General features: G+C 37.4%; 1 protein-coding gene across 1 annotated transcript; it reads left to right on the top strand.

The window, feature by feature from the left end:
* The first annotated feature begins 11,383 nt into the window (after positions 1 to 11,383).
* LOC126814376 (cilia- and flagella-associated protein 206) lies at positions 11,384 to 17,200 on the top strand. Its single transcript, XM_050539477.2, has 2 exons — positions 11,384 to 11,505; positions 14,979 to 17,200. The coding sequence occupies exon 2, from the start codon at positions 15,009 to 15,011 to the stop codon at positions 16,887 to 16,889; it is 1,881 nt and encodes a 626-aa protein (XP_050395434.1). The 5' UTR covers positions 11,384 to 11,505; positions 14,979 to 15,008; the 3' UTR covers positions 16,890 to 17,200.
* Positions 17,201 to 18,019: the final 819 nt, after the last annotated feature.

The raw sequence follows: 18,019 nt of genomic DNA, 5'->3' as shown, positions 1-18,019 counted from the left end.
GACTCAATGACAGATCTTATGATACAGCTCATACGTGCTAACCATTCGGCCATCCAACCCCCAGCATCTTTAACCCTTTACACATAGTTATTTTAAAATCTCAATCAGTTTTACAACATTTAGCATGATAAAATCTCAAAACGTTTCATTACCTTCCGCATGATTTAATTTTAGCGATAAACGATCAATGTACATGGATGATAATTTGATTGTAACTTAAAAATATCATTCAATTTCATGATATATATTTACACGTACACTTTCAAACGGTTCTGTCGCACAAATTAATAATTTATATATTTTGTTTGAAATGAAAGACTTGAATTTATATTGTTGTTATATATTATTATCCTAAAAGATTCGCGATAAATATTATAATATGACACATGAATACAGACCAGGCCTGTGTGAATATTTTATAGTTTGATTTTCTATTGTTACAATGACGAAAAGTGAAGTGACTATATCTATATCAACAGGCATACTGCCTCTGTTGTTTTTTTAAAATAAAGATAATGTCCCGCAATATGATCAAGCAAGGGTGGTCACCCTGTATTGATTAGACTCGGTAGTAGTTTCCGGGTATGGTGAAGTTCCTAGGAGGCATATATGACGGTCAAAATTAAATGCTCTGCTAAAATGTCATTTCTAATGATTAAATTATGTAGAATATATAAAGTCAGAATACCTCTAATCACAAAGTAAAAATACTTATAAGGGCAAAATCAAATGTCACAATATTATTTCTTACATTCATTTTTTTACAGACAGTCTGATGCTTAAAACACTGGTGAATGTGGAGTAATTAAACGAGCTGGTGGTTTTATTGTGCCCTATATATGTATTCAATTGCGTCGATTCTATTGAACACTAAAAGGTTTCTCATTTGACTTACAACATTTAGTTTTAGACTACCTGGGGGTTTTTTAATACATTTCACCTATGTGGTTACTTGTATAGTTAATTTGTCTTGTAACATATAGCAGATCATGACTCATGCTGGCATTACACAATGGTTTCTCTAGGTTATATTCCTGATCGTTTTCAAATTTGAGTAAAGTGGACGCTTACGCCTAGCACCCGGATCCATTCACTTAATTTGAATCATTCGTTTGTTTGTGATTTCTGCGTAGTGTCTTGTCCATATATTTGTTCTTGTGTAAATTATGTGTGGTGCAGGCCCCATGCACTTACTATTATATTGGTCGCTTGAAAAGGTCATCTTTACATTGGTGATCCCCCATGTACATTACTCTAACCCATGACGTTAACTGTCTTTCTTTATATTCTATACAATTTCTGGCCAATAATCCGACTTATCCTATTATTAATGACTCTGTAAATATATATATATTAACCCGACTTTGCTAATAGTTGTGTGAAACTCATGTTTTGGTACTCTATAAACATTAGAATATACAATTGTGCAAAGCATTTAATTTTGACAATTATATCCCTACATGTGCCACGAACCAAAGCAAAGCAACATACTGAGACCCTCTGACCCATTTTCCAAATTTTATACGTTTTTGGTAGATTTATTTTTATATTTTAAAAAAAAATTGTAGAGCTACGTTGATAACATCTTTGCGTATATTGTATATATTTTGTAAATAATTCTGTATTTTTCTTTTCTTTTATATAATACGATTTGTGATTATGAAACATTATAAATAATTTTGCTAGTTATTCCTAAAATGTTATTTGTAATCTATATTCTTCCAAAACGAAAGGAAACAGGGGCTAAGTGAGAGCTGCGCAATGACGAGCTTTGGGTCATTGTTTTGAGTTTTTGCACCCCTTTGAGTATTTGTACCCCCTCGCAAATGGCATTATAATCATAATCGTAATGTTTAACCAGTGTCAAACATATACCGTGAGTCCGTGAGTCAGGCATACTACAAATCGACTTATTACCCGGCAGCACTGCCCCCCCCCCCCCCGCCCTGCCGCACGCACACTTTGGGGGCCCGGACGGGATCATGTCCCTCATGAACATTTTTGTTAGATTGCAGTTATACGTACATTGAAGTATACCATGGGATTTCATGTCTATGTAGATCTATGTTTGATGTGTATCCTAAATGCGAACGACTCCCGTGTTTAGCATTCTGTCGGGAAGTTCTTTTCTCATTAAGGAATCATTTCACACTGATGTAATTGCGTCTTGTCCCCCCCCCCCCAAAAAAAGAAGAAAAAGCAAGCGCGGTTGTCATGCAATATACGCCCACAGTTTGCAGGAGATGGACAGAGTACAAGCTTAAAAATAACGATTTTTCGTACAATCAGTGGCCATAATCCACGATGTTACCGTCCGACATGCAGCACTATCCAAAGGAACTAAATTCGTTGGGATATTTAAAGGTTGTGATCTCTCAGCAGTTTTAAACTTATTTCGATTCAAGGGCAACATGAACTAAAATTTCATATCAAGTGGGCTCGAGATATACAAATAATTATATCAAGATAAAGTTAAACGTCCTTGAACTTTACTGAATTCTAAATACAAAGCCAAACGTCCTTGACACAGGTATTTTTTTAGACTGGTTTCCAAATTGCCAAGATATATTGAACACAACTTAGATATCTATGACATCAGAAGTCACAGGAAAACAATAATAAATCATTTCCACCGCTAGTTTCTAAGAATTATCGACACGTCAGTTAGTTGAAATTTGTCCCACGGGTCACATTAAACCATTGGCGGGTCGGATCTGTTACCCCTGTGAGGGGGGGGGGGGGTCTATTGGTTAAAACGCGATTTTCCATACAGTCGGGGAGGGGGGGCATAATCCATGAAGTTACTGTTGTGACCTGTAGAGTGCCCACAAACAGCCCACAAACAAATTGTGGACGGACGTCCAGGCAGAGGCGTGCTGGGCCGGTTGGAAATGGTAGATTTGCTACCATATGGTAATCGACGGATTATGGCTAGCATCCAATTTTCTCTGATTTCTGATGTGATTTGAAAAAGTTTGCACTTTGCAACCATTTATAAGAACAATTCCGCAGTTAGCATATCGTATTAAACTGGTTTTGTTGGGTCTCCAGCGCGGTTAAGAATACGTGACATGACGAAGAAACGAAACTAGTTTGATTCACAATTTCTGCACCTCACTCATTTTCTCTTCGGATTTAGGCCATTATATTTCACAGTGGATACGAAAATTTTGAGAAGAAAAATGTATGTCAAATTATGTCTTATTTGCAAACCAGACAGACCACCCAAACCCACGAAACCACTGTCCGAAGCAATTACAATATTCTATCCACATGTATGTCTACTCTGATAGTGATACACTTATATTATAGTTAGTGATACACTTAGACTGGATAACCTATAAATAAACAGTCAATAATTTTATGGTTCAGACGAATGGTGATTTTAGACAGGCTAGCAATAAAGACACATAGAGATGCAAAGACAAAATGAATCCTGTCATATTGGGTGATAACTTCAGTAATATGTTAAAAGTTACAAATCAGAAAATCCTGGATATCACTATTTGAACAGTTATTAACAAAGCCATGCATAGGGTAGTCCCGAAAATGAAAGATTAGAAAGCAGGTGATTTCTTACAAGTTTCAAAAAACCGGGAAGTGGTACCACAAGACAAGACGATGGGCTCCACTGTAAACAAGCATGGGACATAAGGCACCTGTCACAGGCTTCATAATATATTCGTGTGTGATAATTGGTGTCTGACAATTTCTATGACAAGTGCCATATGTCCATGCTTGCATACGTTGTAAAGTTACCAAAGAAGGGAAACTTACCGAATGTCAAAGCTGAGATAAATTAGGAAACGGTTGTGTGATTCTGTTCAAGGTCAAACAGTCCCCAGAATCGCAATCAACACTTTATTTCAACTTTGTGGATGACCGACGCGGGCCTTTGACATGGTGTTTAGCTCAATGTGTAAGTTCCATGTAGAAAAATATCTATTACAAAAGAAATCACAAAACTTCAAACTGAAATTTTCAATAGACTAGCTTTTCATTTTCTAATTTTGAACTATTATAGCAAGAACGACCAGCTCTTTATCTAATTCTTGCATAACAGGGCCGGTGGAAGTAATTCTTGATTGGGGGGGGGGGGCTACCATCCTAGGTCCTTAGGCGAGGGTCCAGATCGTCGGAGACGCTTTCTGCGATTTCTGGCTAATAAAATTACTCAGCAATGACGTGAAACTGAACTTGACAAATATATGCATAATAATACCAAGGTTGTGTGAACACTCTAGAGGTCACGGATTTTATCCGATTTTGATGTATGTTTATTGCCAAAAGATCTCGGTTCCTTTCGATATGGGACGTCACTTCCTGGATTGTGGCCCCTGATTGTACGAACAATCACATTTTAGTTTTTGGACCTTGTAGAAGTAACAGTTTTCATTTCATTGTAAAAGCTGTTCAGTTATATCAGGACACAACTTTTACCGATCTATCTCCCAAAGGCCTAGGTTCATTTAGAAACTGGGGGGTTGGATGGCTGAATGGTTAGCGTGTGCGCTCTGTATCATAAAGTCTGTCTTTGAGTCGACTGGCGTGGTTTCGAATCCCCGGTTGTACGTGACAAGGAGTAGGGTCGCCTGTCCAACCTCGTGGGTTTTCTTCGGGTCCTCCGGTTTCCTCCCACTGCTAAAGACCCCTATGCGCAAGCCAATTATTGAAATAAAATTAAAATCATATGTTAGTCCCGAAATAACCTAGTTTGTGTCGAGTGGACGTTAAACGCCATTTCTCTCTCTCTCTCTCTCCCTTTCGAAACTGGCATGTTTCAAATCTGATGGTACGAAAATCAGGTTTTTAGCTTACGGACACTCTAGAGTTCACAATGTTCATCTAATTTTGATGAAGCTTGAAATGTATGTTTGGTTTCTGTCCATATTCGTGCATATCGGATTGTAACTTCCTTGATTATAGCCTCTGATTATACGAAAAATCGCGTTTTTAGTTTGTGGTTCTTCTTGAGGTTACCATTTTTATCCTATTTAAAAGGCGTTCGGATATATCACCGTTACACCACAATTATGGTTGAGTTCGCATTTCCTGAAAATCGGACCGAATTGCCCGAACTCCCCTAAAAGCATGTAATACTCGGGTTACATCTAAATTTTAAGGCCACCTGCAGATTTCACCAAGGTCACGAGATGAAAGCTGGGCTAGCGCCAACCTTAACCCAAGATCTAGCCCTTACCCTAACCCACAATCCTTGGCAACAATCACGTGCCCTAACCCGGTTTACCTCTCGTGGCCTTGACGAAATCTGCCGGTGGCTTTAATATTTAGATCTGACCGTAAAACCCAGGTTGTAAACCATCCAGCGGTTCAAATTTTTTATCCAATTTTGTATCCGAAAGATCTGGCTTCCTTTCGATATTGTCGCGTACTGGACCGTAACTTTCTGGATTATGACCACCTGATTGTACGAAATACACGTTTTTAGCTTATGGACCCTCTATAGGTCACAATTTTTATCTTATTTTCAAAACTGTTCAAATATACCACCGTTACTTCCCCGTCAAATAGCCACTCGCCTTTACGAAAATAGTATAATAAAAACATGTAATACCCAGGTTGTGGACCATCTAGAGGTCACAATTTTATTCGATTGAGATGAAACTTAAAACGAGTATCACTAGTTCTTGAGTGAGTTCAATTTTCTTATGCATCTGCCCCTGCCTTTTACACAAAATGTGAATTATGAATGAAGTTTGTGGACCTTTCACTATGAAACTTAAACTGTGTGTTAAGAATCAAAGTTCTTGGATGAGTTCGACTTTGGTAGCATCAGACCTTACATTCTAGAGCTATAGCCCCTGCTTTTCACGCAAAATTTGAAATATGTACGGTTTTTGACGCCCTCTCCAGGGGGGGGGGGGGCTAACATTGTTGTCCAAATCTGATGAAACTTAAATATATTACGGATCAAAAGATCTTGAATGAGAGGATAAGCCGTATTGTTTTTGCCTCTTCCCCATCCATTTTTTGCAAAATGTGGGCATATCTTGCATGGCAACCGCTTGTTTTAACTGGTCATAACTGATAGCATTGAATTATTTGATAGATAAGGGACTGAAGGAAAGAGTATAAATAAAATTCTATCCTGTCGTTTTTCTAATTATCTAATATGTCATAGATACAATGGACGTGAGATGGACTTGAAATACAGATCGGCTGTTCAGTTATCTAATCGCGACACTCGCAACCATGGACCGGTATAGAGCACAGCAGGGTTTCCTTCTTTTGAAAGTCTACGTTCTAGAAGTCTCACTTCTACTCACTTCTATGTTAAAATCAAGCCTCTTTGTTTTTAATAGAATAGTCACTTGCGTGTAATAACCTGGAGAAAGGGGTACTTGCGGCCAAATTATTGGTTGGGGGGGAGGCTTTAATAGTAGACAATGCAGCCTGAAAACTAGAAATAAAAACCGCGACAACGTTTGGCCATGTTGATTAACTCCTTTGAGAATCAGAGCTGTAATATTATGTCACGAAGCTACTGCCGTGGACATAATTTCTATTAATAAAATTCAGCTGAAGAGTAGAACGGATTTGAATATCTTGTAAACAGTTTTAAGATATACGATAGACGCACTCTTCAAATAGCATGCAGACCCTTTGACCTCTTGTTCGTCTTAGATGTCTACTATACTACGCGGTATGTACACTGTCTGTATTAAAGTACTCCCATTATTTCATATATTACAGAATTAATAACCATTGTTGATCTATTATTTCATTTTTTTTCCTTTTAGAAACATTATACTTCCAGATAATATAACTTTAGGATAGGCGGAAGAAACTAGGCAACGAGTCTGAGAGCAACAAACTAAGAGTTCCATTACCGTTGTAGATAAATAAGACTGTATTATTATGTAAACTTTTAATCAATTATAGCGATCGATGACTTAAAGAAGGGATTAGTATCAGTAGTCGACAGTCTGTACGGGGCGTATATTTTAACGATTACAGCGTTCTTAGTGTGTGTGACTTTAGTAGCGTCATGGGGAGATAAACATGTTTTGAAGAATGACAATTGGAGTTTAACAGTGTACCGTACATCCCCCACACACACACACACACACCCACACCCACACACACCTTCACAGGCACAGACACACCTACACACACTATTACATCAAATTGAGGACAACATTCAGACCCGTATTTCGCTGGAATAGTTATTAACTCCGGAATGTACATTTACCCCTTCTGGTATCTCTTCTGATAACAGAAAACACACAATGATGATTTTGAGCACGTAACACATGTTTAACAGAATAAAACCCGAGAAAACTCTATAAACATCGTCTACTGGGAACACGCATAGATCCGTCTTGTTGGTTATAAGCTAACGACAGTTACTTAACCAGGACTTTATTTGCGACATATCACAACTGTTGAAACAGACGTTATGCTACCAGCTACCACTACTACTTAACCAGAGTCCCTTCATGCCCTATCACATGTATATGGAACTAGCAAGAATTAATTTATTATACCGACATTTAAAAGAAAATGAAATTGGTAATGGTAAAGTTATTATTCAGTATAATAATCCCCGAATAAGATGTTCACAATTCTAATCTTAAGTAAGTATGCAATAAAATACAAATCGTCCTAATGTCCTTTTATAGCCCATGTACAAATCAGTTTTGTACAAAACTTTTCATTTTGCGTTAAGAAAAATAAAACAAAAACCCAAGGAGCTATAACAAAAATAAACCTTAACTGGTTTCTTTAAGATGCATTATGTAAGATTTAGACAAAGAGCTGACCGTTCTTGCTATAATAGTTCACAAATAGATAAGGCAAAATTAATATATTATTGAAAAATTTTCTTTACTTTGTTCTGAGCCACGTTACCGCTGTTTGAAGTTTTGACAAGATGTGTCATAGATTGTTTATTATCGTAGCAACGGTATTTGTTAGACTCGATTCACCATTGTTAAATTAAATCCGTTTATATCTCCGCTACCCGAGTGCCCAGAGAGTTCATCATAGTGTGAGAGAAATGTCCACTCGACACAAACTAGGTCATTTCGGGACTAACAAATGGTCCAATTTTATTCTAATAATTCGCTTGCGTATCAGGGCCTTTAGCAGTTGGAGGAAACCACGAGTTTGGATAGGCGACTATATTATGCTCCTTTTCACGTACAAGCGGGGAATTGAAACCACGCAACTTGACTCAATGACAGACCTTACGATCCACAACGCAAGTTGATAATAGGCTTGTTACGAGAATAAATGTCTAAATAATTAATATAACATTTGAAGCTAAAATAAAGACAATAAGCCGAGCAGCTCTCACATAAATACAACTTTAATTATTGAATGGTTAACGAACGAAGAGGTACAAGACAAGCAAACTTCCACATGTTTTTATCGGTAATCAAAAAATGGACCCACTTATGACTAATGGTGATTTGTACCAATCATGATTCCAACGAAAAACTGACTATAAAGTCGCTGAAACCCTGAATTATCCATTGGATTAGATTGATATATATGGTGTATCAAGCAGTATAACAGTTTTCCTCTTGAACAAACGATAAATTGTTATCAAAATTTTTGATACAACAGATACGGTTTCTTTTGTACCTTTTCCCCAAACATACTATACCAATTATTAATTTATAATACGTATTTTATTCCTAGCACACTTTGTTGTTCCAAATATTTAATTATTCTACCTTGCCGCTTGAAGGGATACATTGTATGACTTGAGGGTGAATGAAAGTTCTTTGGTTACAATAAAAACAATATATTTTCATTAATTTTACTGAATCATGCGGAACGGGTACTTGAAATTTTGTCATAACTGAATGAAAATGATGGTTATCATGGTAAACTTGTTTTATTTGATCACAATGTTATGCTACGATGTAACATTACACCATTATCGAGTTCCAGCCATACCGATAAAGTATTCTGTTGGTGAATTTTAATAATTCGGAGCCGGCAATTGGAAAGTTTATGTAATTGATACCCAGATCCTTTGGTGTCACATCAAGTAAACAATCAACGATGCAGTCCTCTAAATAATTAACAGGGGGTGTTTATCTCCTGATTACACGAATGTCGCAAAGAGAATAGGATTGGTCGCATATGGTATGGATGCGTATTTGGGTCACTACTTATTGACATAATATCGCAACACATCGAACTAAAATAAGTCAACTTCATGAGTTATATTACAAAAAAATCGACTTAATAAGTCGACTCGACGCATTAAATTCACCTCTAAACGACAAAAACTATGTCGATATGTTTACATCATGCCAATAGTCGATTTGACTCTAAATCAACAAGTCATATTTTAATGCAATATATAGACTTAATAATGTCGCCGTTTTAAGTTATGTACCACGTGCTTAATTTCATTGCCCGAGATTGCTTATTCATGAAAGTTCAGCCAATGATGGGGTTTAACGTCCACTCGACACAAACTAGGTCATTTCGGGACTAACATATGGTTTAATTTTAGGGGTCTTTAGCAGTGGGAGGAAATCGGAGGACCCGGAGAAAACCCACTATGTTGGACAGACAACCCTACACCTTGTCACGTACAACCGGGGATTCGAAACCACGCCAGTTGACTCATTGCCCGAGATTGCTTATTCATGAAAGTGCAGCCAATGATGGGGTTTAACGTCCACTCGACACAAACTAGGTCATTTCGGGACTAACATATGGTTTAATTTTAGGGGTCTTTAGCAGTGGGAGGAAACCGAAGGACCCGAAGAAAACCCACCACGTTGGACAGGCAACCCTACACTTTGTCACGTACAACCGGAGATTCGAAACCACGCCAGTTGACTCAATGACAGGCCTTGTGTCGAGTGGACGTTAAACCCCATCATAGGCTGCACTTTCATGAATAAGCAATCTCGGGCAATGAAATTAAGCACGTGGTACATAACTGAAAACGGCGACATTATTAAGTCTATATATTGCATTAAAATATGACTTGTTGATTTAGAGTCAAATCGACTATTGGCATGATGTAAACATATCGACATAGTTTTTGTCGTTTAGAGGTGAATTTAATGCGTCGAGTCGACTTATTAAGTCGATTTTCTGTAATATAACTCATGAAGTTGACATATTTTAGTTCGATGTGTTGCGATATTATCTCAAAATACGCTTCCATACGGGGCGAGATCCTCGTATTCTCGCCCTATTTCCTCGTGTTCTTGCCCTCGACTTCTCGTCTTCTCGCACTCGACTTCTCGCGGCGAGAAGTCCCGATTCTAAAATGGCCGCAATAGGCTTCCATACCTTCAGTGTGTGGTGCTTTGCAAGAAACGTTGTATGGTTCACCGGCTGTGACTATGCTGCTGCTTTCTTTAGAATGGGGAAGATTTGTTTACATGGAAAAAACAATCACTTGTTTATACACATATAGCACCACTTTTCGACAATTATTCTCTTATCGTTCCAAGCACAAATAATGAGAGAGAGAAATGGGGTTTAATGTTCACTCAACACAAACTAGGTCATTTCGGGACTAACATATGGTTCAATTTTATTTTCCATAATTCGCTTCCGCGTAGGGGTCTTTAGCAGTGGGAGGAAATCGGAGGGCCCGGAGAAAACCCCCGAGGTTGGACAGGCTACCCTACTCCTTGTCACGTACAACCGGGGAATCGAAACCCCGCCAGTTGACTCAATTACAGACTTTATGTTACAGCGCGCACGTGCAAACCATTCAGCCATCCAAACACAAATGATGATAGCACGGCGTTTCGATAAGTATTCTTTTATCGTTTTGAAGCACAAATAATATAGCACGACGTATCGACCAGTTTTTTTATTCTCATATCGGTTTCAATTACAAATCATTTGTGCTTGAAAACGATGCAGAATACTTGTCGAAACGTCGTGCTATGTGTGTATACCCCCCCCCCCCCCTAAAAAAAATAAAAATAAAAATAAAAATAAAAAAATAAATAAATAAAATTGAATCACAATGTGATCCTATAAATTCATAATAAAAATTTGCGTTAAGCGGGTTGTTGGATTTCTCTCTTTAAAAGCCTCATGCAGTGTGTATGTACGCTCACTGAATTTGAAGACGATGGCATCTTGCATTGTTAACTGTCAAATTTCCTTAACAGGAACCTGGCAAATCCCCCTCCTGCAAATTTTCCTGGGACCGGTGGTCTACTGAGCCCTGATTTCCCTTACGTTTGGTCCATATGTACATTCTAGTCAGGCGTACTAAAAGTTTCGATTGACAGCTTTCACAGTGATTGAACAAACCATAGATATCCCATTATTATTAGTCTAATTTTATAGTATGGTCCGTTCCAACTCCAATGTAACAGTATGCTCTTAGTCCAAAATTATGACCAAACTATTGTCGATATCCGGTTTGTAACGCACATGCGCAGTTGGCATGGCGACATTGTTTATTTACAATATGGTGTCCGCTGAAAACATTTAGGAGAAGTGCGATTTTTATTTTCAATTTTTGCCGAGAAGTGTAACATCGTAAGTATTATGACCCTGTCGTATGACACACAGATAGGCTACTCGGATAGACTTTAGAATATATAGATGTACGTCACGTGTCACTATCTACAGGCCCGGGACAGCTGTACACACTACAGGCAGCGCAGTGGGCGCTTACTTACGGCTGGCCCCCGGATCTATTCACTTGATTTGATATTTGTTTATTTGGTGCAATGTCTATTTTCTGTCTTGTCCGCAGGTTTATCTTGTAGATTTTTGTTTTGCGTGTCACCGTGTAGTGCGGTCCTCCTGCACTTACTATTTTAGTAACGAATTCTTGATTCTTACTTAGAGAGAGAGCCAGTGGCAGTGCTTATCCAATACAACTTACAGTAATATGAAAATAAGGCTTTACCCCCATCCATCTCGGTTCTAAGGCTATTTTGGAATCCTTGCCGTCTATTTTTCACTGTAGTGTGATTCTTCTTTGTTCACGAAAAAGGAATCATTTCTTGCCACATCACACCATTGTGATAGTCACATCTGTGTGCAGTCAATATTACAAATTTAGGAATGGAATGTTACCGTTAATGAAAATTCTTGCTGTGCTTCAATTACGCATTTATCGATTATATGTAATGATTGTTTATGTATGTTGAAATGAATACATAAACTTTAGTGGTATCACCATTGACAGTTTTGTCTGTTACTAAGTCTTGTGAAGTACAGCAAGAATTTCCGTTGGCGTTACTAAAGTAACTACTACTAGGTAGGCCTATGATGGGCACTGTTTAGATATATGCTACAATAATAATATTATAATAACAATAAAGATAACTTGAGAAGGATAAAGGATCAGGCTGCAGAAGTATAATACAGTTATATGATAGCTCAACAAATAAATGGAGAAGGATGAACAATATGGGTATTACATAAACAGAATAAGATTATAATTCAAAAAATGACAGAACCAAAAAAAAGACATACAACTTACAAAATATACGATTAATGTAAAAAGCATAAATGATATTTAATTTTCTACACTTTTCTGGCCTTAGGGGAAAAATCTGACAGGACACTGGAAATGACATGCTTATTCCTCCTGGAAAACAATTGTTTATAAAAATCATGATTATTTCGAACAGTTGAGTAGAATGTTAATAACATTTAACAAGGAGGCGGTTTGGCTGTACACCCACATCGGGTGAAGTTATCTTTCCTGTCTTCCACATGGTTTGTTTCCCGCATTCTGGCACTAGTTCCATGGATTTGTGAATGAAATATGGGTCAATATGACAAGAAAGGATGTCATTCTATGAGAAAATACATTTACTTTCAATGACAAGTGCCGTTTTTGCCGTTTCACGATAATTTTAATTTTTCAAAATATAAAAAATATGTTGTAAATAGTTTTCTTAACGACAAAACTATGCACGACACAAGCTCCATTTTATCCCTTCACGAAAAGTGCCATGTCATTGATGTTTGTGTCCATACACGTTCCCGAAGTCATGGAATCCAAAACGCCACATTTTAAGATCAGATTTTGCGACCATGATAAAAATAGTATCAGTGGCTCCCCTAGCGATCTATTGCATTGCTAATAGTAGATCTACTTTTCTTAAAAAATTTGCCTGAAGCCCTGAATACTACGTGAATAGTGGCAGTATTCGTGTCATAGACCATACTGAAAAATAGTCTGAATTTCAATTGTGGCCACCTACAGCCTACTGAAAATTAAATTGTTTTCGACTCTATCAATAAGTAGGACACAATAATAACTTCAACAATACATTCACTTAACAAAATTATGAATAAAAGTGACAACTTGTGGGAATATTTAATTGTAGGCCTGCAGATAGACACTATATTAAGACTTAAATTTTGACGAAACTTGAAATATAGGTCTATCTCCCAAAGATCTCGGTTCCTTTCGATATTCGCAAATATCGGATTGTTACTTCCTGAATTATGGCACCTGATTGTATGAAAAATCGCATTTTTAGCTTGTGGTCCCTCTAGAGGTCACAATTTTTATCCGATTTAAAAAAACGTTGTAGTATATCACCGTTACACAAATAGTGTAAAATATGATATATCAAGGTAGTGGACCCTCTCGAGGTCACAATTTTCATCCGATTTTGATGAAACTTGGAAAGCATGTTTATATCCCAAAGATCTTGGTTTCTTTTGATATTTGCACATATCGGATCGTAACTTCCTGAATTATGGCACCTGATTGTATGAAAAATCGCGTTTTTAGCTTGTGGTCCCTCTAGAGGTCACAATTTTTATCCGATTTAAAAAAACTTTTTAGTATATCACCGTTACACCCTAATGATGGTTGTGTTCAAATTTTGTGAAAACGGACCAAAACTATCGGACAAAATGGCCGTCCCTCATACGCAAATAGTGTAAACATCTGGTATATCAAGATTGTGGACCTCCTAGAGGTCACAATTTTGATCCGATTTTGATGAAACTTGAAATTCCAGTTTATAACCCAAAGATCTTGGTTCCTTTTGATATTCGCGCATATCGGATTGTAACTTCCTGAATTATGGCCCTTGATTGTACGAAAAATTGCGCTTTGAGCTTATCTGATTTAAAAAAAAAAAAAAAAAACGTGTGAATATATCACAGTTATACACTAATGATGGTTGAGTTTGAATTTTGTGAAAATCAGAAAAAACTGACGGACATAATGGCTGCCTTTTGTACGCAAAAAGTGTAAAATATGGTATAAAATATATGTTTTTTTATCATAAAGATCTTGGTTCCTTTTGATAACCACACATATCCGAACGTAAGTTCCTGGATTATGGCCCCTGATTGGTCGAAAAATCACATTTTTAGCTTGTGGATTCTCTAGAGGTCACAATTTTTTTACGATTTTAAAAACCGTTTAGATATATCACCATTCCACTATAATGAAGGTTGAATTGGAATTTCGGGAAAATCGAAATGAAACTGACCGACAAAATGGCCGTTCTTTGTATGCAAATTGTGTATAAGTATGTAACACAAAGGTTATGGACCCTCTAGAGGTCACAATTTTTATCCGATTTTGATAAAACTTAAAACATACCTTTATATTTAAAAAATCTCAGTCCCTTTTGATATTTGCGCATTTCAGACCACAACTTTCTCGATTATGGCCCCTGATTGTTCAAAAAATCGTTTTTGTTTTTAGCTTGTTCTCTATCCATCTCTTGCAAAATGTGGGCGTATCCTGCCTGGCAGCCGCTGGTTTTAATTTATTAACATTAGTATGCTGTGGTTTTGTATTATCACCAGACTAGGCCTTAGCGATGTCTGGAAATAAATTACCCTTACTGCACACTGCATGACACATGTCTGTCTTGATTATTGTCATAGTACATGTAACTGTACATGGTGTTTTGTTGAAGTCTTTAATATATTTTAAAATCCATTTGCTTGGTACATAGCCTATTATTTGTGTATATTAAGTTTTGAAAGTATTGGTTTATTTCATCTTTTTGTATTTGTAGGTTATCTGTGAAAGATTAAAGATCCCAACCATGTCGCGGGCTCAAGCAGAGAGTGTCATAAAAAATATCATAAGAGAAATAGCTCAAGAATGTGCAAGCAAGGGTCAGGCTGTTTCAGAAACACTTGTAGCATTTATGGTGAAGGCTGTGGTTCTTAATCCATCTAATGAATTTAATGTTGATAGAACGCTCACTAAAGATGATGTTCAAAAACTGATAAAATTGTGCGTGGAGCAATTATTAGATGCCAGATCCCCAGCTCTAGACACTGTCAAAATGCAGGTCTATTTTGACATGAATTACACAACCAGATCAGATTTCTTAGACGAACATAGAAGAGTTCTTGAATCCCGTCTACAACCTGTTATAAGGGAGATAACTGATAGTCGAGCTAGGACAAGAGAAGAGCTAGAATCTCTATATAGAAAGATAGTATCAGCAGTGTTGCTTCGATCAGGACTAGGAAGCCCAACAGATATAGCTGTAGTAAGAGAGGCAACTGCAGCTTTACAGAGTGTCTTCCCACAAACAGAGCTAGGTACTTTCATGTCCCTATCAAAACGCGACAAGGAACGCCAGATCCTTGAATTAACTATGATTGTTACTGGTATTCGACTCTTCAACAAAGAGTGTGGTAAAGGTGGCGAAGGTATTGATGATTTACCAGCCATTTTGAATGAGGCTGTACCAGCAACCACCCAGAGTGTTGATACTGAAATCCAAACAACTTTACATCAAGCCTTTAAATATACTACCCTGCTAGAGAAAGCCCACGCTGGAGAGAGATTAGAAGGTTTGTCACTTCAACTTGTTAGAGAATCACTCATTAATAGCCGTCAACATGAAGCTTTCTTGAGAGTTATTTTAAGTGACGTAATTAGCTGTGCTCAACAAGTTGAGATGCTGGAGAATCAACTAGCAGCCAGGATGGAACAGCTGCAAAACACCATTCAGTCTAAAACAGCTGTTCCAACAGCTCAAGTCTATCCCCAGTTCATACATTTAGCGCAGCTATGGAGTGGCTTCCAAGATGAGATGGTATTACTTAGTGTATTAAGCAACATCTTGGCAAGTCTTGAACCATTCACCAGAGGTCACAGAGATATATTTGGCGATGACGTTTTGGGTCAGTATCTCAGTGGCGCACATGTAAAAAGTGATGAAGAAAGGGTAAAAGATGTCTCTGGTCCGGATCAATTTGTTAATCCGAAGGATTATCAAGTCAGTCAGTATGATTGGCTATTTCCTGAAACTACCAAAAATTTTCATAGACTTTCTTTACAATACAGAGGTTTTTGTGCACTGACTTTAGGTAAATTTGATCGACTTTTACTTCCATCAAACCCAGATATAGGTGTTCTTAGATATAAAGAACATCACTATGCATTCTCCTCCAAAGCAGCTGCATACGAATTTGCAGAAAATCCAACCATGTATATACAGCTGGTAGCAGAGGGTGCTAAAAGAAGTCCTGAGTTGATTCAATTACTCGAGCTTCATAACCAATTCTCCACAATAACTCCATACAGTCAGGGAAAAGATGCTGGTCGTATGTTAGAAAAACCTGTGACAAAATGTGACAGTGGTTCACAGACAGATACACATTTCATGGACACTAACATTGTCAAAACTTATGAATGGAACGAATGGGAATTAAGAAGGAAAGCTATTAAATTATCCAACTTAAGAACAAAGGTCACACATTCTATTCAAACGAATCTCAGCAATATGAGGCGGGACAACGTCACCCAGGTTTACTTACCAAAAGATAATGCCACTCAAACAAAAGTTGATTCTGCCACAAATGTTCCTAAAGCTCAAGTATTTTTAGCTGGTTTAAGAGGAGGTGGAATGTCCGAACCTACTGATATGACAAAAGTTGACCTTACAATAGATGCTGCCGAGCAGTGATAACTTATTTTATCCAGACATCATCTATATAAAACTCTAAGATTTACAGAATGTATAATTGTTATTTATGGTTATAATATATCTGAATTTTAATTGTATAAATTATGTTATTAATAATACAAAACCAGAAAAAGATAAAGAGATTTTTTTTTCCGGCCACCTCTCACTTTAAAGGAAGACTACGCTATATCTATTGAATGTCTAAGATGATATTTTTTTTGCTAACTGTGCATTTTTAAACTCCTTATTTTAATTTGCTCAAATGTAGAAGATGGCGTCTAATGAAGGCTAATAAAGATGTGCATATGTCATACAGTGTGCTATGAGGGATTGTTGCCAGGGCTTATCACCAACGTGTACACATGACCACAGTTATTTCATACTCCCCGCAATGTTTCGTTTGATTAGAGCTAATCCCACTAAACACTGCTTAAATGGAAGTAAATTTCTGTTCCAAATTATGACTGGTCAATAGTCCAATTAACAACCAATAGCTAACTCCGTAACAATGTCATTACGCTTAAAACAAAGCTCCAAATAGGACTCGCGATTTTATTATGCCCAATTAACCAGTGCATAGCAGAATATTGCGGAAAAACTAATTGCGTGACAAACTAAGCTATCAACACAAATACAATGTAAACAGTACTGTATGGAGACGAACAAGACCTTCACCATTTTTAATACCTAAAATCACTCTCCAAAGTTTTAGGGAAGATCCCCGATTAAATGAAGGGCTGTCATGTTTCTGTACTTGGGATAGATTTGATTGAACGGGAAGAATAGACACACTTCCTCAGAAGCTCAGGTATCAGAAGCCAATCCAGCAATGGCCAGAGAGGGATTTCTTGGGCCATTACTTCAGGAATATGCGGTTATTTGTACCATCCCATGACTGGACACAGGTCATTGCTAGGCCCTCTACTGACGGAGGAATCCTGAGGATTGAACCCTGGGCCTCCTATTTAGTGAGCTAGCACATTACTGACTGTGCCACGTAGATCTCCTTCAGATGGCACTATATTACTCCAGAGCTAATTTGCTATATAAAGAATCTCCTATGACGAGTCTTTTATGATATCACAAAATGTCGACACAAGTCGATAAAGTTAAAAAAACCCATAAAAACG

The sequence above is a fragment of the Patella vulgata genome, chromosome 3 (genome assembly GCF_932274485.2).
Source record: "Patella vulgata chromosome 3, xgPatVulg1.2, whole genome shotgun sequence".
NCBI lineage: Eukaryota > Metazoa > Mollusca > Gastropoda > Patellidae > Patella > Patella vulgata.
This window is presented reverse-complemented; position numbering and strand designations above follow the sequence as displayed.

Excerpts from the sequence above, each read along its gene's own strand:
- LOC126814376 (XM_050539477.2), top strand. The coding sequence starts at position 15,009 with ATGTCGCGGGCTCAAGCAGAGAGTGTCATAAAAAATATCATAAGAGAA.